Source organism: Diceros bicornis, chromosome 17 (genome assembly GCF_020826845.1).
Source record: "Diceros bicornis minor isolate mBicDic1 chromosome 17, mDicBic1.mat.cur, whole genome shotgun sequence".
Classification (NCBI taxonomy): domain Eukaryota; kingdom Metazoa; phylum Chordata; class Mammalia; order Perissodactyla; family Rhinocerotidae; genus Diceros; species Diceros bicornis.
In genome coordinates this window covers 16,005,279-16,027,450 of record NC_080756.1, presented here as the reverse complement: position 1 = coordinate 16,027,450, position 22,172 = coordinate 16,005,279, and the positions used below count along the sequence as shown (strand labels likewise).

Sequence of the window (22,172 nt, the reverse complement as noted above, 5' to 3'; positions counted from 1 at the left end):
GTGATGCAGGCACTGCTAGGCAGGAGCCAACGTTAATAAGAATAGCCCTCGTGATGGGGGAGGAGGGTGAGGTGGACCTCATACCCTCCCATCCCAAAATTCCCATAAATTTGTGGCTATGCTGCCCTCTGGTGGCTGAATTGTGGTCTAGCATGACGTGGACATCTTCGCCTCCAACAAACCGGTTAGAATTTCAGCACCCCTCTCCTTCCTCTTGCTGCACATTAGGACAGGCCTGGAGGAGACAGAGGACCCTGAGAGGCCCCCTTACTTTGATTTCTCTTCAAAGACCTGAACCCTAGGGCATGTTGGTTAAGAATGAGGGCTTTCACAGTCAGACTAGGCTGAATTTGACTCTGCTCTGGCATTTACTGAGTGACCTTGGGCAAGTTACATAACCTCTCTGGACCTCAATTTCCCCTTGTGTAAATGGGGTTACCACACAGGATTATTGATAGAAATTAACTGAGATAATGTATTTAAACTATTTAACACCCTGTCTACCCACCAGCATACAACAAGCAATAAAAACAAAACAAGAACCTAACTGGCTTTCTTCTGATTTAGTTCTGTGGCTCTTTTGCTCAACCCATTTCATTATTCTGATTTAGGGAAGCCTAGGTGAGTCTTCTGGACCATCTTCCCCCACCTTCAACTTGGACCTTCCCCTTTGCCTTCTTCCCTAATCCTCAAACCCATAGAGAAGAGATTCCTTTCCCTTCTCTCTTGGAGGTATTGGGGACCACATCCGGTGGGACTGGGTGATGGGCAGAGTCAAGCCCTCTTTTCTCCCCTTCCATCATCTCTTTCATCTAAGAGAAGGGAACCCAAAAACTAGTTCCACAGTTCCTGGAGGGCATACTCCTGGCTCCCAGTGGAAAGAAGCTGCAAGAAACACAGGCATTTCCTACCCACCGAGCTGTCTGGTTCCAGGGTGGGTTTGGAAAGAGTGGGGTAGGACACAGATTCCAGCTCTGGTCAGTGGGGGCACCGGGCCGGGTTTTATTGCACTTGCAACCGAGTTTAAATAAGTCCCGGGGGTCCGGAGCCGAGGGGAGGGGAGGGTCGGGCAGAGAGAGGAGGGGCAGCATCAGTGCAGCTGGTAGGCAGAACCCAAATCCTGCAGGCCCAGGAGGTGGGCTCCCCTTTCTCTGGGGACTGGGAGGGCCTGCGGCCGGCCAGGCTGAGGTTCCAGATCTATTGCCGTCATGGCTCCTTCAGGGTCCTGGGCAATTCCTGACTTCTCCCGAGTCAGAGGTGGATTGGGCCTCCAGGCCCAGGTCTGGAGCAGACTCAAATGTAGTCCTGGATCTGCCCGGTTAGGTTACCAACGTCTGAGTCTGGGTCCCAGATCAACCCCAGGCCCCAGGTTGGATCCGGCCCCGTTAGAGTTCTGATTCCCCTTGGAGCTGGTTCTGGGCCAGCGCCGATCCCTGTGTGGGATCTGTCCTGAGCTGGGCCTGGGGCGCCATCCATGGTTAGTGTTCCTTGTTGGCCCTCCAGGGTAGGGGCTGTCCAGAGCTGCCAGGTCTCACTCCCCAGGTTCCAGGTTCTTAGCTGGGGGCTTCTTGTGGGTCTCTGGCAAGGCTGAGGACAGATCTTTGTAGGCTGGAGCTGGACAGGAAGTCCAGAGAACTGGGATTGGATCCCCAGTTCTGGTTCCAAGTTGTTTTCAGGAAACTCTCTCCAAAATGCCAAGGGAGGCTGGGGCCTCTGTCCCTGGATGTGGGTGCCCCCATCCATGAGGAGGTCATGTGTAAACGAGGGTCCTTCACAGTGCATGGGGGGAGGGGATCCCCAGCTCCTCGCCTCCCGGCTCTGGCCCTTCAAGTATGTCTCTGGGCTGGGGAGAGGAGCTTCTCCCTGGCCCTCAGCACCTTCAGGAAGCGCCCAGCCTCCTCCCTGTCAGTAGACTGCGGGTGGGGGGACTGGGCCTTCAGGATTGGGAGTCTGGGATCGGGAGGAGTCAGGCATCAGAGGTGGCTGGAGGCTTGAGCTGAGCTTTTTCCATGGCGGTGCCGTACGGGAGGGAGCGTTTGAAGAATCCGAGCTAATGAGGGGGGAAGGAGGGAGAGTTTAGACACTCTGGCTCCCATTTCTGCCCAGACCTTATCCCAAGAGGGAATGAAGAGGCTCCTAGTGCTTCCAATCTCCCCATCTTGCAAAAGTGGCCCAAATTCAGGCTGTTAAGACTACCTCTCCAGGAGGTCCAGTGGGCCAGGAGGGCTAAAGCTGGGAGTGCTTTGGTAGAAGGGGGTCTTTCATTAGTGCCATAAAAATGCCCCAGTTAAGCCAGGGATGGCAAATAGGTTTGAACTCAAGTTCCAAGTCTGATTGCCTAGTAGTGGCTGCCTCTTGAGAAGGATTCTGAGGCCATGATCAACTAGTGATGGCTGCTGGATTTTTGGAGGAAGTGACAGTACAAATGCCACATATTTGCCACCTGTGAGTAACATTAATTTTTCAAGTATAGGCAAACTTATTAGCTTGACTCAAGAGACTCTTTCTAAGCTAGGGGCTATGGAATGAAGGGAAAGACCCTAAAGGTAGGGTCAGGACGGGATGCATGTGGCCAGGGCAGAGGTGGGGGCATGTGGCTGGAGAATTGGTCTGGAGGTAGATGCTTGGGACTGTGCTGGGTCAAGGGCAGAACCTGATGAGAGGGTGGCCAAGTCCCGGGTAGGATGTGGCTGACCTTGTAGAGGATGTAGATGAGCAGACCTAGGAGCAGGAGGCCAATGAGGATCGCTAGGATAATGATCCACAGCGGGACGCCGTGGCTGCCTTCTGCCTTTGTCCACTGCACGGCTGTGGCTACCTAGGGAGCAAGTTAGGAGAGGTCACCGAAAAGCCATTAGTTCTTCCCACCCTACACTTGGCTCCCACTTGCCATCAGACCTAGACCCACCTCTCACTCCCATCTTGGGCTAACAGAATTCTGAACTTCAAAATTTAAATTCCTAAAATGTGCATTACTGTCTTGCTTTTGGGCTTTCACATCTGCTAATTCCCTCTCCCCAGAGAATATTCTTTTCCTGACTGCTTAGCCTGGTAGTTCCTATTTATTCTTCAGGTCTCAGCTTAAACATCACTTCTTCCAGGAAGCCTTTCCTGACTCTGCAAGACTGTGTTCAGGTGTCCCTGTGATGCGTTCCTGTAAACATCCCGGCACTTGTCACACTGTATTCCCATTGCCCACTAGACGTGAACTCCAGGAGTGAAGACACCCCGTCCATCTTGCTTACCATCATATCCCCAGGACCTAGCACAGTGCCTGGCACATAGTAGATGCTCAAAAAATATTTGTTACAATAACGAGGCCAGCCCCCACTCACGTCCCAGTCCTAGCGCCAGGCCAGCACGCGGAGCCCTAGACACACCTGAAGTTCCTTTCGGGGAAGCTGCCGAGGCAGGATGCGATAGGGCATCTTCAGGGCGTCGTACACAGCTTCACACTGCAGGCTAAATGGCTGGTGCTCCCGCTGTGGGGGTGGGGGGGTGGGGGAAGTTGTTCAGGGCAGCCCCTCTTGGGACCTAGGGGACACAAGCCTCCCTATGGTCTGGCTCAGGTTGTGATCTTTCCCTGTTTTGGACTATTCTCTCCTGAATCTCTGTGTTCCTTATATGAGATAATAAATATGCAATTGAATAGTTATAACTAAATAATGTACAATGAGATGACTGCATGTTCAATAAAACATTTCTTTGAATCATTAATGTGGGTTGAGCACCCAGGACAATGCCTGGCCCATAACGTGCGCTCAATAACTGACTGCTCTTTACTATTCCTGCATCTGCTTGCCTCTCCACTACAGATTCATCTTCCATCTGTTTTTCTATCATTCTCTGCACGCTGGTGTCCTGCTCTCTCTCCTCTGAATGGGCCAGGAAAGGGAAGCGGTCACTCCCAGTGTGGCCACTAGGTGGCGCCAAGGACACACAGCGCCGTCCAAACAAGGGCGAGGCGGGGAGCTGGAGGGCCTGGGTTCCACTCACCCAAGGAGGTGGCTAGGGCATTGGGGAAAGGGAGGGTCAGCCCAGGCAGGCCCGAAGGTCGGGGTCAGGGCTGAGGTAAAGCTCCTCACCTGCAGGAAGGTCTTGGCCCACACTCGGAAATGCAGTTGCAGACTTCGGCTCTCCTGCCGGTGGAGCGGCCCGAGCTCACAGCGCAGCCGGAAACACTCCGCCTCCGGGCATTTCTGGGAAGAAAGAGGAGGCCTGAACCCGGAGTTCTGCCCTTCTGGTGGCTCTGAGGACCCAAACGGGTCCTCAACGCTTGGGCCCAGGCCTCATTCCCAGTAAGGCTTACCAGGATCCGAGGCCCTGAGGAGGCAGGGCTCCGGCCTGGAGCTTCCCGTCTTTGCAGCCGGTGGTGCTGGGAACCCTCGGGATCCAACTGGAAGAGAAAAGAGACCGTTAGCTGCCCCTCCCGCGTCATTACAGCGTCTAAGCAGCCTGCACCTGGGTTCCAGAGCAGCCTCAAGCCGTTCTTTCATCCATCCAGCTGACCACCGCCTATGGCAAGACACCAGGCTCAGTGTTGAAATACGGAAACGATAAGACTTGGTCCTTGGAGTTTATAAGGAGGAGATGTGTAAATAAATAACGAGGTCCTTGCCTTTTATGGCCTTTGCACTGGCTATTCCCTCTGCTTGGAATGCTCTTCCCCGAGTTTTCACAGGCAGGTTCATCCTTGTCTGTCAGGCCTCAGTTCAACTCAGTTCAGCTCAAGAGCTGTTCCCTGAGGACTCGACTTATTGTCCAGTCCCGGCCCGCCCCAGCCTGTTAGCACTGCACTGTCGTCGCTTTTCCATACCTGTTAATCTCTCTCCTTTTAATTTTTATTGTCTATTATCCACCACTAAAATGTAAGCTCCACGGGAGTGGGGACCCTGTTAGTTTTGTTTGGTGTGATATTTCCTGAGCCTATAACAGTGTTCAGTGCGGACACTCATTTAATTAAATGTCAATGAGGAAACGAATTTTAAAACAGGCATTGGGGCCCAGGGGAACAGTCTGAAGAAGGCTTCCCAGAGGAGGTGGCACAGGGCTGGGCTCTAGGAGTATGCCAGGACAAGAAGTAAGAGACTTTTTCCCTCCCAGGGCCTCGAGGTGTCTGTGGGCCTTCTGATCCTCTTCCAGTGGCCTAGGTCCTAGCTTCAGGCAGATCCTCATTGGCTCTTCCAGGCCCCCCGAGACCTTCCCCAACCCCTCAGCCTTGGTTCCCCCCACCCTTGGTCAGTCTCCAGGCCCCTCACCTCCAGGCCTTGTGCGTTCGGGGGGTGACTGGTGGTGCAGTTGCTGAGTCCTGTAACCCTGGTCACGTAGAGGAGCTGTTGACCTTCCAGAGCTTGGGGGCAGCTGAGCTCCAGCACGCCCCGGCTAATGGAGCTGGGTCCCAGGTTGATGAGCTGAGGAGGGGAGAGCGCAATCATGATGAGAAGGAAGGGAACGATTCTGCCCCGCTGAGACCCTGGATCACTAGGGCCCACATACCCTGCTGGAGTCTCCTACCTCAGGAGTGAAGGCGGAATCAATGGGCAGAGACGAAATCCTCTCCAGCCAACACTCTAGGGGGCAGCTCCATCGTTCCTTTCCAGTCACCCAACTGGCCTGTCTCTCGTCTGGCTGTCTATCACACTGACCCTGCCCACCTTTACATATCACTTCCCCCTCCTCCTCTCTTCCTCTCAGGCCCTCACTCTGGTGCCAGCATCTGTCACTCATACTAGCTCCTCCTTGTCTGTCATTCGTTTTGGCCCCGCCCGTCCACTCCCTGTCACCTGCAGGGACCAGCCCTCCCTGGCTCTCTCTCTCCTCACCTCATAGACGTGGTGGACGGCCGGGCCCACATCCCCCTCCTCCTGGGGCAGGTCTCGGGGGTGCCAGTCGCTCACCGGGAATAGCACTGCCTCAGGCTTGGAGACACTAAAGAGGAGGGGGGTTTAGAGGACAGTGGACCCCAGCACCCCACATGCATCCTTGGGATAAGTCTGTCTCTCCTCCCAGAAAGGCCCCATTTTGCCTGGGGCACTGACCCGTTAAGGGAGACCTGGGCCTGAGCCTCCACTGAGAGCCGGAAGGACACCACGTCGCTTTGCGAGTTGTTGAGATTCTTGCTGTGGGACGGAGGAGAGACTGAGGCGGCGCTGGAGCCGGGAGCCATTCCCGCGCCAGGCTCCGCCCCCTGCCCCGCCCCGGGGCCCGCCCCCACCTCAGCCGCAGCCTGGCCCCACCCACTCTCTACCTGAGGATCTGGAAGTCGAACTGGATGGTTTTCTTCGTGTCCCGGAGATGAGGGACTGTGAAGCGAAGGCCACCCCAGAGCTGCGGGACAGGGAGGGAGGACAGGGCAGCGGTTGGATTGGGCATTTGCCTCACGCGGGTTCCAGCCCTCCTTCCCTGTCCCACAGCTCTGCTCTGGACGGTGGGCCACTGTCCTCTCAGGCCCTCACTCCCATCCCAGACTTACGCTGGCTCCTGCCTTCATGGGGTTGCCCAGGTCACACACCAGCAGGCGGCTCTGGTTCACAGCAGAGTAGTCACAGCTCAGGCTGGAGAAGTTCTGGAGGTTGGGGGGTGCAGGTCAGGTTTGGGTGCCCCTCTGGCAGGGTCTCCTCCCAAGCCCCACTTGGGAGTCCCCTCTCACCCCTGGGTGTCTGACAAGTCCTGAGTACTCAGCTTCTGGAGGGGCCGTGACCCGAAGCTCGGCCTCATAGGCGCCGCCCTCACCCACATTCTGGGCATGGAAAGTTAGGTTCAGAGCGTTCTTGTCACCCAGGTACACGCGGTTCTGCTCCCTGGAGGGGGTACACAGGGTAAGGGACAGTGGGGAATTAATCCCCAAACCAGGACAATGGGCCATAATAATGATAATAATATAATAATAATAGACAACTCGGCGGCACTAAGGCTAGATGCTTTATGCAGATTTCATTTAATCCTTCCAAAAAGCCAGAGAAACAGATGCTATTATTCCCTCTATACAGATAAAGACGCTGAAGCTCAGAGAAGTTGAGTAACTTCCCGAGTTCACACAGCCAGCTAGCATGTCTCTATTCTACTTTTTCAAGTACCAGGTGCTTCCAAGCTCCACAGGTCCTGCTATGAGACCTTGGCATCTGGACTCCCCCAGCTTGATGTCAGCCTTCACTTACCCAAACACTTCCAGCTGTAGGTCTGGCACACAGATGTTGTCTTCTCCACAGTCCAGCAATATCTGAGCCTGGGGAACAGGGCAGCCTTGAGAGGGGGAGTTCAGATCCCCTCCTGGGCTGTAGGCTCCCCCCTCCAGGGCCCTGTCTCTTGGTGCGCAGGCCCCTCTCCTCTTGGGCCCCGCCTCCTCGCCCTCTCCTCACCTTGTCCTCTATGCGGCTCTTGCTCTGGTAATGTAAGACTGGCCGGAGGCCATGGCTGTCCACAGGGGCTTGAGGGTCCAGCGAGAAGTTGAGGGCGATGTGAATCGGGGAGAGTTTGTCTCGGAATTCTGACTCATTCTAGGGGCAGGGGAGAAGGTTCAGAGTCAGGGGACACTGGGGACATGGTGGCCCTGCTTCTCAGCCTCTCACATCTCCCTTCGTCTGCTCAGGGCCCTCAAGAATCCAGATGTCCAAACTTGACCATCCTTATTGCTTCAGAGGCCCTGGCAGCCTGGTTCCCAGCTCCTCCGACACAAGGGCTGCCTTTCTTAGCCCCCCAAAGACCCAAGTCCTTCACTGGAGTCTCCCAATCTCTTTCCTTCAGGAGGGGCCCCCAGTTCTATGTGGCCACACTCCCCGGGTCAGTCCACACCCCATGCTTGGGGCCATACCCTGAGGTAGATCTTCATCTCTCTACAGTCCTCCCGAGCCCCGTTCTGGATGAGCAGGGTCTGGGTCAGGGTTGCCTGTCGGGAGGCCAGAAACAGTGCTCGCCGGACTCCCCCCTTCTGCTTCTGCCAGTCCAACTGGAGCTCCACTGTGAAGCCTGCAGCCAGGGGTGTATGTTAAGGAGAATCTGCCTCTTACTCCTAATCTAGTCAGAGAGAAGGGAGACACCCTTCCATCCCCTGTACCAGTGTCTCACTCACCGATGGAGTCAGGAACATGTTTTCCAGAAGCATTGAGGCAGAAGCTAAGGTTGATGCTGGAGGAAGACCAAGAGGAAAGCTGGTATATCCAACCAGAATGGGCATCCTGTCCCCCACCTACCTCCTGGACAGTCCCAGACTAGGACACCCCCATCTGTCCCCTTCCTAAGACAGACCTGGTCTCCCTGCCCACCCCAGGCACAGACTGAGGTATCCGAGACTTGGTCCCTGCCATTTGCTGGGCCCCAGCTCACCAGGCCACAGGGTTCCCCTCCAAGCTGCAGCTACGCTCCTCCGGGTTGAACATAGCAGGGAAGATGGTGAGGGAGGCACTGGCAGACACGATGGGGCGACCCCTGTCAAGAGTGAGTGTGGGTAAATAGAACTAAGACTTCTCTGGAACGTGGGCACAGGAAGCTGATGCCCACGCCCCAGGGTCCCAGGGGCCTTTGTACACCTTCTCAACCTCAGCCTCGTTGAGAAATTCCCCACTTCCCACTTCTCCCAGGCTGCCCCTCTGGAGTTCATACCTGTACACCACAGCCTTGTTCACACCAAAGGACCCCACAATCAGATCTGCAAGAAGTCAAGAGACTACCCCTTACAGCAAGCCCCAAATCAAGATCCTTCCTTCCCTCAACCCCCTCTGCTGTCATTGCTGGAGGAGGCTGAAGTGAGGGGACATTGCCATCTGGTGGCAGTAGCCTAGAACTGCACCCAGGAGCTCAGCAAAGGTGGAGACAAGGAGGTAGGGGTCTGTGCCCAGGGAATTCTAAGGTGAAAGGGGCCTCGGGCACAACTCACCAGGGTATCCGTTGCCATCCAGGTCTCGGCCTCCTCGAAGGGCAGAGCCAAAGAAGTCCGGGCTGTGGTCAGCTGCCCACAGGGGCAGCAGAACCTGGGAAGGCTTAGAGCCCAGTCCCCCTGGCCCCCCAGGGAATACAAACACCACTCCCTGCTGGGTCTCCCCACCAAAGGGGGCCCCAATGGCCACATCTGCAAGACACACAACACACACAGTCAGCAGGCCAGGAATCCAGGAGTCCAAATCTCTACCACCAGCCCCAGGACCCAGGATCCCATTTTTTAAAATCTGCCATTCCCATATTCTAATCTCTTCAAGTTCCAAAACCTAGACATTGGGATTAAAGTCTACACAACTCCTTGAGAAGCCACTGGGGGTCTGGGTATCTTAGCTGACAGCCACCCTCCACCCAAATCCCTTCTGACTCAGGCCCCCGACTCCTCCGCTCCTTGAGGCATGGTACTTACCATTGTAGCCATCCTGGTCCAGGTCCCCCAGGGGGGTCAAGGAACTGCCGAATCGGCCAAACTCATCATGGCCAGTGAGGGTGAGAGTGGGTGTGGGATCCATGCCGGCCAAGTGCTGCAGGTAGATGTAGACCCTGCCCACCTCCTGGGGCCGCCCATCAGCTGTCCGTTCCATGAGCAGGGGTGCCCCCACCAGCAAGTCATCCAGCCTGGGGGTAGGGGAAAACCCAGGCATCCTGACACCTGCCTTGCCCCCTCCCCTCCCCAGTCCTAGTGTCAGGATATCCAGGCTTCTTGGATCCCTGGCTCCCTCCGACCTAGGTGAGAAGACCTGAGGTCTCCTGGTCCTCAGCTCTCAGCTCTCTCCTCGTCCCTGAGCAAGGGGAGTGCAGGCAGGAGTGAGGAGAATCCAGAGAAAAGAGCCCGGAGAAAAACTCTCCTTACGTTTTCCTGTCGTCCCCCCCCCCCCCCCCCGCCACCCCCGCCACCCCTTCCCTCCTAGATCTGGGAAGGGAATCACAGTGCCCCCTTCTCACTACTCACCCGTCCCCATTGACGTCTGTGGCAGCCACTGCATAGCCAAAGTAGGAGGCCATCTGGGGAGGACAGAGGGGCAGTTCTGGGTCAGGATAAGCAGGATCCGCAGGGGCTGTGGGGGGAGGTCAGGCACTCCAGCGAGCCTGAGAAGTTGGACTGAGCTTATTGGGTCAGGGCTGGGGCTTGGTTGGCAGAGGGCCAAGCTGGGTTGGGTGGGGTGTCCTCACCTGCTCCCCTGAGAAGTTGTAGAGGGATCGGATGTCTGAGCCATTAAGAATGGTGACCTGGGGATGAGGAGACATGCCCGTTGGTCCTGGACTCCCAGACCATCCCATGGAGGGAGGGCAGATGGGTACAGGATACCCAGGGGCAGGCATTCTTTGGAGACACAGACCACTTGTCCCCTAATTCCCTCCTGAGCTTTGCCCTCACAGTCCCGTCTCTATGCTGGGCAGCTCCATCCCGCAGCTTCTTCACTATTTCTCTCCATGTCACTCATCAACCGCAGACAGACTTCACGTTTATCTGTCTGCTGTCCATCTCTACCCACTAGAATGGAAGATCTATGGAGGCAGGAGCTTGGTTTTGTTCTTTTCTTCTCCCCAGAGCCTACAGTAGTGGTTGGCGAGCAGGAGACAATAATTATTAGCTGAATGAGTGAATGCACGCTGAGGCCTTGGTCATCCCTCACTCTCCACCCTCCCAAACCAAACACTGACGTCTCCTGTCTAGTCCCCCTTAGTGGCTCACCCCACTAATCCCCCGACTCCTTGCTGCCTCCCCCTTCTCGCTGCTGTCGCTCTCATGGGAGCCCTGTCCCAGGTCTGCGGGACAGCTCCCTGGCCATCTTCCTGCCTCAGGCTCTCCCCTCCTCTTTGCACCCTTCCTCCCTCGCTGCAGAGGGACTTCTTGTCCTAGAGTGGATCTAAGAGGGACACGTCTGGCTTGGAAAGCCACAGTGGTGCCCTGCAGCCACTGCCCAAAGTCTCATCTTCTTGGCCACCCTCCGAGGCCCTGGAGAATCTGGCCCCAACCTTCTGGTTTTGCTCAGCCTTTTCTTATTCTCTTCACCCTCCATCAGCCCACACATCGGCTACACTGGCCTGACTTTTTTCCCTTTTCTTTCACGCTTCTGTCTAGGATGCCCTCTCACCTCATCTCCACTTATCCTTCATAGAAACTTCTCTGATCCACCCCCGCCCTAGAAAGGAGGTTATTCCTTCCCCTAAACTGCTACATCATCTTAACCACTTTTCTGAAATTTATCATAGTGCAGAAAGAATGTTGACTTTGGAATAAGGCAGATCTGGTTCTAAATTTCTATCCAGCCATGTACTAATTGGGTGATCTTAAACAACTTACTTGGTCTCTTAGAGCCCTCAGCTTTCTCACGTGTAAAATGTGAATGGTGATATCTAGCCCCTAAGCTTGTTGTGAAGAATAGAAATCACCAGTGGACAGTGCCTGACACATTGAGGGGTTCGTGAATAGCAGCTTGACCTCAGATTAAAACTGTGTGTATCTTATCTTACACACTTGATTAGAGGCACCTGATGAGATGGGGTATGATGTCTTATTCATCTGCTTCCTCTTCTCTTGCCTTAATACATGTTAATTGACCAAACTCCTGTGGCATTCTTATCTGTATCCTTTGGGAGCACTTGTCGTGGTCTAATAATAACAGCTCCCAGTCGTACAGTGCCCAACAGTTCACTAAGTACTTTCACATGCGTTATCCCATTTCATCCTCACAAGAGCCTTGTGAGGTCAGAACTATTATTATCCCATTATACAGAGAAGAATGAGGCTCAGAGGGGTTAAGCAGGCTCAAGGTTTTTAGGGAATGCAGTGGGGTAGGAATAAATAACAGAAGTTCTCATCCAGAGTGAGTGCCAGAACTTGAACCCAGGTCTGACTCCAGAGCCCAGGCTCTGAGCCACTTTTGAACCCTCACAAACTGCCAGGCATAGTTCTCGGTGACTAGCGGGGGGGGAGGAGGTGGTGGGGTGGGGGTTGGGGAGAAGGGAGTGTCAGGCGGGGTCTTACATAACCGTAGGTGAGGTTCCCTTTGGGCACGCCTGCAACAAAGTCTGTGAAGAGAAGAGAAAGTTGTGGGCCAGGGGCAGGGAAAGGGGACTCAGAGACAAATGCTAAGTGTCTAGTTCGGGTGGCCCTAGGTCCTGGGTCTCCATCTGCCCCCTCCCTTGGCCCCATCCTGGAGACACACTCACCTTCTGTGTCATCACCACTGAATTCACCCACAGCCACAGAGTATCCTGGGGGACAGAGTGGGTGGACATTAGTGTTCCTGCTTTGGGGACCCCTCTGCCCTGGCCCATCCTTCAATCCCTTTCCCCCTACTGTGCCTTCATAGTCAGCCTGCATGTGACAAGTCTGGCAGAGGGGTGGGGGGTGGTGGGGGAGGGCGGGTGGGGAGGTGGCTGAGTGGGAGGAGGGAGGCAAGGGGCTGAGTGAGGACAGGAGCGCCTGAGGGTCCCCCCTGCTGTTCTGGCCCCACTTTGCTGGCTCACCCAGGTAGCTGTCATCATAGATGGAACTGGCCTGGCGAGTCTGCAGCTGCCCCTGAACCAGGTTGATCAGGTACTCGGGGTAATAGGATTCTGCAATCTGCTCCTGAGTAGCGGACAGGATCTGGCCTGGGGAAGGAGATGAGGAGGGGATGGGTGGAGGGAGAGGTGGTGGGGATGGGGGCCCTGGGGTTGATGGGGTAGGATTTTAGAAGTCTGGTCCAAGGAAGGGAAGCTTATGGAGGGTGGTGGAAGAGGACATGTAAGTCTCAAGAAAGGGAGAGGAGAATTGGGACGGGGTCAGAGGAGGCAAGGATGGTGATTTCAGGCTGGGAGCAGGGATGGGAGTCTGTGTGCCAGGGGACTAAGAGACAGCAGAGGAAGGACTTACCTTGCCAGAAATAGCTCCCTGGTCCACCCAGGACCACACGCCCAGTCTGTGGGGGAAAGGAGGTGAGTTGACATTTGGTCCCGATGCCCCTGTGTCCCCCACCCACAGCCACTTCCTCCCAGATCACCCTCTCACCTTGGTGAACTCAGCACTGAAGCCCCCTTGGCAGTAACCCTGTCCTGCTGCCCAGCTGAAATCTGTGAGGGAGAAAGTGCTGAGAAGTAGCCTGTGCAGATGGGCCCGGCAGGAAAGAAGAGAGAGCTTAGGGAAGGAGGTGGGAGAGGGAACCAGAGAAAGGAGCTCCCTGGACTAGATAGGGAGCATAAAGCCTGGGGGGTGGGGGAGTGGGGACTTAGAGAAGAAAGGCAGACACAGGGCACACACGCCCTCTTGCCCTACCTGAGCGGCAAGGTGCGTACTCCAGAATTCGGGTGAAGTTGTCTGTGGAGAGGTAGCAGGTGCCCACGGGGTCGCTCAGCGGTTCCTTCTCTGTGCGCCAGCTGTATAGTGGAGCACAGGCCTGGGACCCAGGAGGGGGGCGCTTCAGGTTTAGTGCAATAGGAACCCACCTCCCTCCGTCCAGGCCTGTGCCCATCCCCTAGCCACCACACCACTGAGTCTGCTGGCCGCTCACCAAGATGGAGGAGCCATGGGCTCGAACCGTCGCCCCAAACCACTGCAAGGACTTGTACTCCACAGGCTCCTCTCCCTCCGGGCTGGACAGGGAGGAGTCCAGGATCCGTGAGCCTTGGGGAAGTGAGAAAGGGGAGTCAGACCCTGGGCAGCTGACCCTGGAGTGGCCCCCACCCTCAGCCTGGGGGCGCCCAAGCACTTGCAAGGCCAGAGCCCCATGACTCACTGGAAGGGGGAGTGGGGAAGGGTCTTTAAAGTCTGCTTTGTGTAGCCTGCCTCACCTCTCCTCTACACACACACACACACACACACACACACACAGAACCTGGGTTTCTAGGGTTGCCTCCCTGGTCCCCTGCCTCCTCACCCGGCTGGGACAAGGATGCTTGCAGTGAGGTGGAGGCAGGAGGGTGGTGGGGAAGAATGGCTGTTTCCCAAGAGGGTAGTCCTCTGGCTGCACTTCTCTAATAGCATCTTGTTCCATCTTTCTTGACCTTTCTCATATCCCTGGATTTCTGTCCCCTTATGTGTCTCTGTGTACACCTGTCTATCTCTTTCCAAGCCCTATCTCTGCCCTCTATACAACAGCCTTCTTTATTCCTCTGATTTTCATCTGTCTTTCAGGTTTTTAAAAAAACCAGTCTGTTTCATGATCTCCCCCCCACTGCTTCATCTTCTTATGCTCTCCTCTCTTTGTCCCCTCACCCCAGTCTTTGTCTCTGGCGCCACACCGCTCAAGTGCACATCCTCGCTCCACCATTTACTAGCTGTACGACATTGGACAAGTTACTTAACCCGTTTCCTCACCTATAAAATGAGGATGATAATACCTCCCACAGTTGTTGAAAGGATTAAGTGAGTTAATATATGTAAAGTGCTTTCAGCAGTGCCTGGCACAGGGCGAGTGCTCTGGAAGTGTCAGCTGTTATTATTGTTTATCTCTCGTCTCCGTCTGTCTCCCTCCCTTCCGTCTCTGCATCGACTCCGGATCTTGAGCTCCTGAAGGGTGGTATCTTCATCATGTTTCCGTCCCCTGCAGCACCAGCACAGGGCTTGGCATGCACCATCACTTAGTCAGTGCTTAGCTAAATGAATCGAACAGTCTGAATCGAACAGTCTGTGTGACTCTCCCTGTCTTTGTCTGTGTTACTGCCCTGGCCTCCCTGAGTTGTGGGTGATTCAGGGGAAATGAGAGCCACATGTTTCTGAATCATGCCCGCCCTCCTTGGGCTGGGCTGGACTGGGAACGTGGTGTGAGTGCCACGGGGAGCCGCTGCTCTGCTGCAGAGCTGGAGCATCAGAGCTCCAGTGCTGGGAGGGCACGTGGCCGTCGGGCTGGGTAGGCTCCACTCCTGCTCCAGGCACCACCCGGGCCCCGCCCCCAAGCTGCAGCCCCACCCCCAGTCCCTCCCTGAACTTCCCCGGCCTAACAAGGGGGTTACCTTTGCTGTCAAATTCAATGGGGGTGCACTGTGCGGGGCTGGTGCCCCAGGGACAGAGGTAGACTGCACCCCCCTGCAGCACTCCCGGCTGGCTGGTGTTAGCCTTGGGCGCTCCCACCAGCACGCTGACCCTGTGGACAGGAAAGGAGAGGCAGTTCAGGGTGGCTCCTAGCTCTTCTCCAGTCTCCCAAGGCAGGAAGGACCCAGGCCTCTGGGCCAGGGGCTGGCTGGGGGTGGGGTAGATACCCCTTGGGTTATATTTATATCTCAGAAGATGCCACAGATGCCAGAGGCACAGGCTGGAGTCAGGCGGTCCCCATGTGCCGCTGTCACTAACACAGCCCCTCCCCTCCTCCCCTCACTCTTTCTCTTCTCCTACCTTCCTGTTATTCAAGAGTGGAGGAGCCAGAGTCAGCTCTGGGAAGGGGACAGGGGCCAGAGGGCCTGGATCCTAGCTTCTTCATCTCCCCTATGGACCTGCCAAGATGGATGCACAGCCTCTGGAACCCCAGGGTCCTCTCACCTAGCCTGTACCCTCTCATCCCAAGCCAAAGCCCTCGGGCCAAGACTCAGGCGACCCGCTGCCAGGCTGCCCAGCTCTGGGGCGTGTAGGGGGAAAATGTGAATCTTGGAAGTCAGGCAGTAGAAGTGGAGAGGGGAGCCGGAGGATGATGAAAACAGCTCATCCCCTGGGCCTGGGCCTGCCCTCACCCTGGCCTCTGGTGTGACCTCCCCATCCTGGCTGGTCTGCCTCAGCCCCTGAATCCCTTTCCCACATACCATCCCTAGGGGTCTGAATTCAGATTCTGCTCTACTGCGATCTTAGTGCTGGACATGGTGCCTCGGTTCCCCCTGAGATGAGGAGGAGAAGGTGCCTTTGCTGGGGTCCTATGTAATGGGGTGGTCATAGTTAAGGTCCTGGGTAATCTTCCTGCCTTTGGCTCTGCCTCTACCATTCCTAGGTCCCTTTCCACCAAGGCCTCCGTGCAGCTGTCAGCCCTCCTGGCTTTCTCCTCCAGGGTCTCCCATGAGGACTGCATCTGGCAGTGGGGGCAACTGGACCCAGCCCCTGGGCCGGCAGACCTGGCCCCTGCCAGCCTTGGCCTCCGCTCTCCTCCATATCCGCCTCTGGCACTGCTCCTTAATCTCTCTGTCCCTTGCCCCCTCTGATCACGTGCTCTCTTGGTTTTGGTTTTTGGGTCCTCTCTCTCTCTTCATCTCAGATCTTGGGCTTCTCCATCTCCATGGGTTTCTGGCCCCTTGCAGCTTTCAACATTCCCAATACCACCCCTTCCTCGATATTTGGAGACCTACCTCAGCCTTTCTGACCAGGAAAGAGTGCCCAGGGCGGGGTTATGGTTGAGGTCACAAGAGCTGGGAGTGTCTTCCAAGAAGACCAGGTGGGGGAGGGGTGAGAGGGTGGGGTCCAAAAGGAATAGGGGATGGGAACACAAGGGAGACGGGCCAAGGGACTGAAATGGGGAGAGAGGAGTGGTGGAGGAGGGCGGGAGGATGAGAACGGAGGAGGGAGAAGGCCGGGTCCAGAAGAACAGGAGGGGGGCCGGAGACTGAGAGTTCCTGGAGTGATGGGGGGTGGGATGCCAGCCTGGTTACCCTGGGGACAGGAAATGTTTACTGCTTGTGGCTTCCTGTCTGTTTCCAACCTCTCACTTCACCGTTTGTCTCCCACCCGCAGGGCCCCACCCCTCTCACTCAGGCCTCACATCCAGTTGGGGGGTGGGAGGTGGCTACTCTGAAGGCACCGTGACCTGGTCAGTTGCTAGGCCCAGTAGGGGAGGCTGGTGGTAGGGAGAGGTTGCAGTGTCCCAGGGCTGAAGAGAGCCCCTCCCTCAGCAGGGGCTGCCCCAGAGAACAGCTGTGCTGCAAGAGGCCGTGAAAAGAGCCCTGGACCAAGAGGCAGGAGTTCTGGGTCAGGCACTAGCTCAGTGTGGCCTTGGGCAGTACCCTTTCCCTCTTTCTCTGGGTGAAAAGGTTGAACAGGTTATCTCCAAGTCTCCCAGAACTCTGATATTCTATTTCCAGGAGAGCACAGGGCTGCAGCCAAGGGATCCTGCTCTCATTCCCAATTTTTCCAACACTCTCTGCTCTTGGGGAGGAGCCGAGCATGAGTGCTCCTGGGATGGCCTAAGGAAGAAGCTTGGAGTTTGGCAGGGGTGGAAGGTGAGAGAGAGGCCTTACAAAGCTTGTAAAGGCCACAAGCTCACAGGCCAGGGGCATATGCATTGTGGCTGTGTGAGGGTTCAGGAGATCTGGCATGCAGGCAAGGGATCCAGACCTAGATCCAGACCTGCCTCCCACCACCCATGGCTTATACCTCAGGGTTCAGTGGCCCTTCCCTCCCAGCTCCCCCAAGTCAGTCCAGTAAATGGTGCACTCCTCCATGTGCCAGACGAGGCACCTAGTGTCAGGGATGGCCTGTCACAGAGTTTATCCTTATTCTTCCACTCCTAGTTCCTGCTTCCCAAATGCCGCAGCGGTTGGGCCTCTTACCGGTCCAAGAATGTAACAACGGAGGGTCCTTGGGCTATTCTCAATATTTCAGAAAGCCTAACGGAAATCATGCATTCACCTGATAAGGCGGCCTGGGTGAATTAAAACCTCGAGTGTAGGGGCCGGCCCCGTGGCTTAGCGGTTAAGTGTGCGTGCTCCGCTACTGGCGGCCAGGGTTCGGATCCCGGGCGCGCACTGACGCACAGCTTCTCTGGCCATGCTGAGGCCGCGTCCCACATACAGCAACTAGAAGGATGTGCAACTATGACATACAACTATCTACTGGGGCTTTGGGGAAAAAAAGGAGGAGGGTTGGCAATAGATGTTAGCTCAGACCCGGTCTTCCTCAGCAAAGAGGAGGATTGACATGGATGTTAGCTCAGGGCTGATCTTCCTCACAAAACAAAAACAAAAACAAAAACCGTGAGTGTATTTGCTTTTGGCTGGAATTATATCAGCTCATGTGAGAGCCTGGTTATCTCATATTGGTCAGAAGCTATAGATGTCTTCTTGTTTTAACTTCTAGTTGGTAAAAAACAGGAAAAAGGAATTAATTATTCCTTACTAAATGCAGTTGGGCAGATAAGCTTTTCCAAACTATAGAGTCCAAGGAAGAAATAATTGCCATAATTTATTCTGAAGCCTTAGATCCCTGAAGTTCTTGAGTTGATTCTTGCAGACACAGGCTACCACAACTGGCAGGCACTGCCAAGAGCATCTGCTGATTTGAAGACTTGCTTGTAGATGCCTCAGGGCTGCCACATGGAGTAAGGGGAGGTAAGTTTGGCCCTGACACTCCTTTCTATCTTCTTTTAGAGTAATCTCTTTTCCCTGTTTTATATAGAATGCCTGGTAAGATATCAAAAATAAAGAAAAAACTTTAATAAAAAACTGCTGATCTAGTCTCATATCTTCATTTTACAGATGGGAAAACTAAGTCCCAGAGAGGTTAAGTAACATGTCCAAGGTCACTCAGAATCCTTCCCAACATAAGAACCAGAAGTCAGGGATCCTGATTCCTTGGCTGTGTTCTGGTCTACCCTGTTGCCACTTTATCCCCTCCCCTCCTCTCCATTGTCTCCCGGGCCAGGCTTCTGATTAACCAAGCTCCGGTTCAATACGTGTTACTGTTTGACTCTGCTGGCTTGACAAGGTCTCGGGTGGAGAGCAGCAAGTGGGCCAGGGCCCAGCCCCTGCAGGTCTTACAGCAGCCCTGGCCAGGCAGAGGAGGACACCGAGTTTTGGGGCCTCCAGTGTATTCTCAAGGGACACGCCTGACTGGTTGGGGAGGCAGAGCTGCCTCCATTTGTGGCAGCGCCGGAAGGGGATAAGGAGCTGGGCTGAGGCTGGTCCTCCTCTCCAGCTCCTCTCCTGGGCCAACTCACTTGCCCTCTCCAAGCCTTGGACTCTCTACCCATAAATGATGGCGTTGCCCTTGAATGGTCCCTAAACTAATTTCTAGTTCTCAACTTCCATGACTCCTGAAGCTTCAGTTTATGTACTGAAGGAGGGCAATAATGCTTCCTTTACCAAATGCAAGGGTTTTTGTAACGATCCAATGGAAAACTTGATATGAAAGTGCTGTGAAATGTGAGGGACTATTATTACTATCACTGCTATAAGCAAATACTAAAAACAAGCAAGAAATGGGGAAAAACTTAGACAAAGAACCAGGTGGTATCCAGGGAGGAGAGAACCAGAAACAGAAATCAGCTACCTCATAAAAATCAGGCCTCCCATGTATTTATCCCCCACTATGGACCAGGTGCCTTTTATATATATTATCTCATTTAGTCCTCAAAACAGCCTTAGAAGTTAGGTGTCTGATTTTCATGAGAAGACCAGGCTCCCAGAGTATAAGTAACTGGCCCCAGGTCACACAAAGAATGAGTAAGTGGTGGGGCCAGGGCGCACTCCCAGCCCTGCCTGACTTAGAGGTTGGCCTCTCCTACTGCACAACCTCGCTTGTGCTCCCCCTGTCCTTTGATGCTGTTTTGGGGTCCACTGTGAGAGGCGATGCAGGGAGACCGGAACACTGAGGCCCTCCCTCTCCAGCCCCAGGTGAAGGGCTCTGTTTGTCCCCTGTGGGGAGGAGGGGTTGAAGGCCCAGCTGTGGGAGGAGGGAGGTCACTGGGGAGGTGGAATGTTCAGAGTCCTGCTCTAAGAGTGTATTGTAAAGAGAAAATGAGAGGGGGAGGAGTGCAAACCGGACACCTGGGTTCTCTCGGGAGGAGAGATGAGCAGAAGGAGAGGGGAAGGGATGAGAATGCTGGGTCCTATTTTAGAAGAGGGCTTTAGGGGCTGTAGGATCAGGCCAGGGGCCAGACAGACACCTAGGGAACTGGTAGTATGTGAAAGTCCAGATGTTTTAGAGGAGTGTTCTAAAAGGGAGATGACAATCTTGTTAGGTGGGGGTGGGGGTGGGGTAAGAGGAAGGTTAAGAGCCAGATAACTGGATACCCTAATGTGGGGGAGGATCCCATTCCCTCCCTCCCTCCCTCTTCTCTACTCCATTTGGGTTGTGGTAAGCAGTTTGAAGGGGCCTGGGGGGAGGCCAGGCCTGGCAGAGGCTTCAGGCCAGGGTGATGCAATGGGGTTTGGGCAAGAGGCCAGGGGGGTGGGGTGGGGGTTGGGTGGGGACCTTGAATAGCCCAGAACCAACAGCTGGGATCTAACCATCTTTCTTTTTCCCCATCCTCAAGTCGTCCAGACAAAGGAGAAATTTTACCCCCCCCCCAATTGAATTAGCTAGATTAACCCGTCTTCTCCAAAAATTAAAGAAAATGAGTAGAGATCAGTTAACTGCATCATGTGTAAAAACAGCTCACCTCTGACAGAGGTCCTATCAAACCCTGAGATACTAGGGGTTGGGGTGGGGGTGGTGCTGGGGAGCAGCGGGAAGCTCAGAGCCCAGAGACATGGGAGAAAGAGGATTACCCCAGTGATTGTGGATGATGGGGAGTCTGGGATCCGGGAGTCCCTGTCCCAGCCACAGCAGCTACCTTCCCCTCTTACTTCCCAACCCCGCACATTTAAACAAGCACCCTTGTTCTAATGTTGCCTCAGCTCTAACTCCCGTTCCCTCCAAGCCTGTGGGCTCCCTATTTTCCAGGCACTCAGGGTCCAGTCTGCTTGTCACCCTGCTGAGCTGGGAATGAGGATCCTCCTTTGAGGCGTCCCCAGCCTCTGCTGTCTGTGTTCTGACACTCGGGCCCAGAGAGCCCGCGTCTCCCCGGCTTCCGACCCCAGCCCCATAAGTCCCAGTCTCAGTTCAGCTCTAGCCAACAAGCTACAGGAAATCAGCTTTTCTCTTCCTCCCAAGAGCTAGAGGAAGAGGGAAACCGCCCACCCCCCTTCACGCGCACACACACCCCTCCCGACACATCCGAGCACCCGCCCTTGGCTGAGCCCGCCCCCAGCCCCGGCGCCCCCAGGGCCAGGGTCCCGGGACAATCCCCAAGTTCCCGGATCCCCTCGTCTGAACAGAGATTGGGGGTGGAGGGCGGAGTAGGAGACCAAGTAGAAAGGAGAGGGAGACACCGTCCCGCTCCCGGGTCTTTCCCAGTCTGAGTTGAGGGGGGAGGGGAGGATGAGGCTGGTCCCCATGTAACCTCCGGACCCCTTCAGTCGTCTCTGACTCCCCTCTCACTACACACAGCTCATTCTGCTTCGACCCGTTCTCTCTCCACACAATGGCCCCCAGGAGTTCCGAGGTCCCCCGGTGCTCCAAAAAGCCGTTCCCGGCCTCCGCGCCCCCTCTCCCGCTGCCATCCGCCTCGGGTCCCGGCAGCTCACTGATCTCAGGCAGAGACCCTCCGCTCTCTATTCACGCGCCCTCCTCTCCCCTGGCCCCGAGACCCCTGTCCAGACTTCTCCAGCCTCCAGCTTCGTGTCCTCTCCCCACTCGACACATGTCTCCGCCCCACCGATCTCTCTCAAACTCCAGGCCCCCCTCCACGCCGGCCAGTGTCCCCTCCCTACTCCAGCGCGGGCCCCCGACTCTAGCGTGGGCCCCCAACTCCAGCCCTGGTCCTTCCAAACTCCGCCTCCCAAACTCAAGCCTTGGTCCCCTCCAGACTCCAGCCGCGCCCCCCGTCTCCAGGCGCCCCCCTTCCCGCCGCCAGCCCTCCTCACTCACCCGTCTGTCCCCGGCCGGTAAAACTCCACCGAGAAGCCGAAGAAGGAGCCCGGGGGCCCAGAGAGCACTGCTGGGGCCTCCGCGTCTAAGTTGAAGCCCCCGACCCTGGGTGGCGGCGGCAGCAGCAGCAACAGCAGCAGCGGCAGCAGCAGCGGCAGCGGCAGCAGCGAGGGTCGGCGCGGGGGGCCCGAGCGCAGCTGCACCGCGTGGAGAGGGGACCCTGGCGTCCGGCTCCCCATAGCGCCCGCTCTTCCCTGTCCTGGGGCCACCGACCCGGAGCCGCTTCCTAAACCTCCCAGAGGCGAATGACTCAACGCGGGGAGGAGTTTGCCAAACTCCCGGCTGAGCCCTCCCCCCGCCTGCAGGGGGGGCGGGCGGGGGGGCATTCCCGGGTCCTAGGAACGCCGATCCCGCGCCCCCCACCCCGAAGGGGCGTGGGGGGGCCCGCACCTCTCCACTCCCCTCTCCCCAGCCCCAGCTGGAGGCCGGTTGTCTGGACTGGGTCAGACTGGGCGGGTTTGGGCTCTTCCCCCTCCTTCTCTCTGCTTCCCCCTCCTTCCTTCCCCCTCCTTTCCAGATGTACAACGTAAACGCTCGGAAAAGGAGTCGGAAAAAGGGAGCGGAGAATTTCCTAATGAGGAAAGGAATCACC

General features: G+C 55.9%; 1 protein-coding gene across 1 annotated transcript; it reads right to left on the bottom strand.

The window, feature by feature from the left end:
- Window positions 1–978: 978 nt before the first annotated feature.
- ITGA5 (integrin subunit alpha 5) lies at window positions 979–21,950 on the bottom strand. Its single transcript, XM_058558063.1, has 30 exons — window positions 21,521–21,950; window positions 14,872–15,002; window positions 13,431–13,543; window positions 13,196–13,316; window positions 12,932–12,993; window positions 12,797–12,842; window positions 12,409–12,534; window positions 12,109–12,153; window positions 11,924–11,967; window positions 10,105–10,161; window positions 9,884–9,936; window positions 9,341–9,549; window positions 8,873–9,064; window positions 8,599–8,644; window positions 8,323–8,424; window positions 8,069–8,124; window positions 7,811–7,965; window positions 7,359–7,496; window positions 7,158–7,225; window positions 6,650–6,800; window positions 6,473–6,565; window positions 6,248–6,327; window positions 6,039–6,119; window positions 5,823–5,928; window positions 5,259–5,411; window positions 4,310–4,396; window positions 4,086–4,199; window positions 3,381–3,482; window positions 2,696–2,818; window positions 979–2,050 (listed from the first exon to the last, which is right to left on the bottom strand). The coding sequence occupies exons 1-30, from the start codon at window positions 21,904–21,906 to the stop codon at window positions 1,967–1,969; spliced, it is 3,324 nt and encodes a 1,107-aa protein (XP_058414046.1). The 5' UTR covers window positions 21,907–21,950; the 3' UTR covers window positions 979–1,966.
- Window positions 21,951–22,172: the final 222 nt, after the last annotated feature.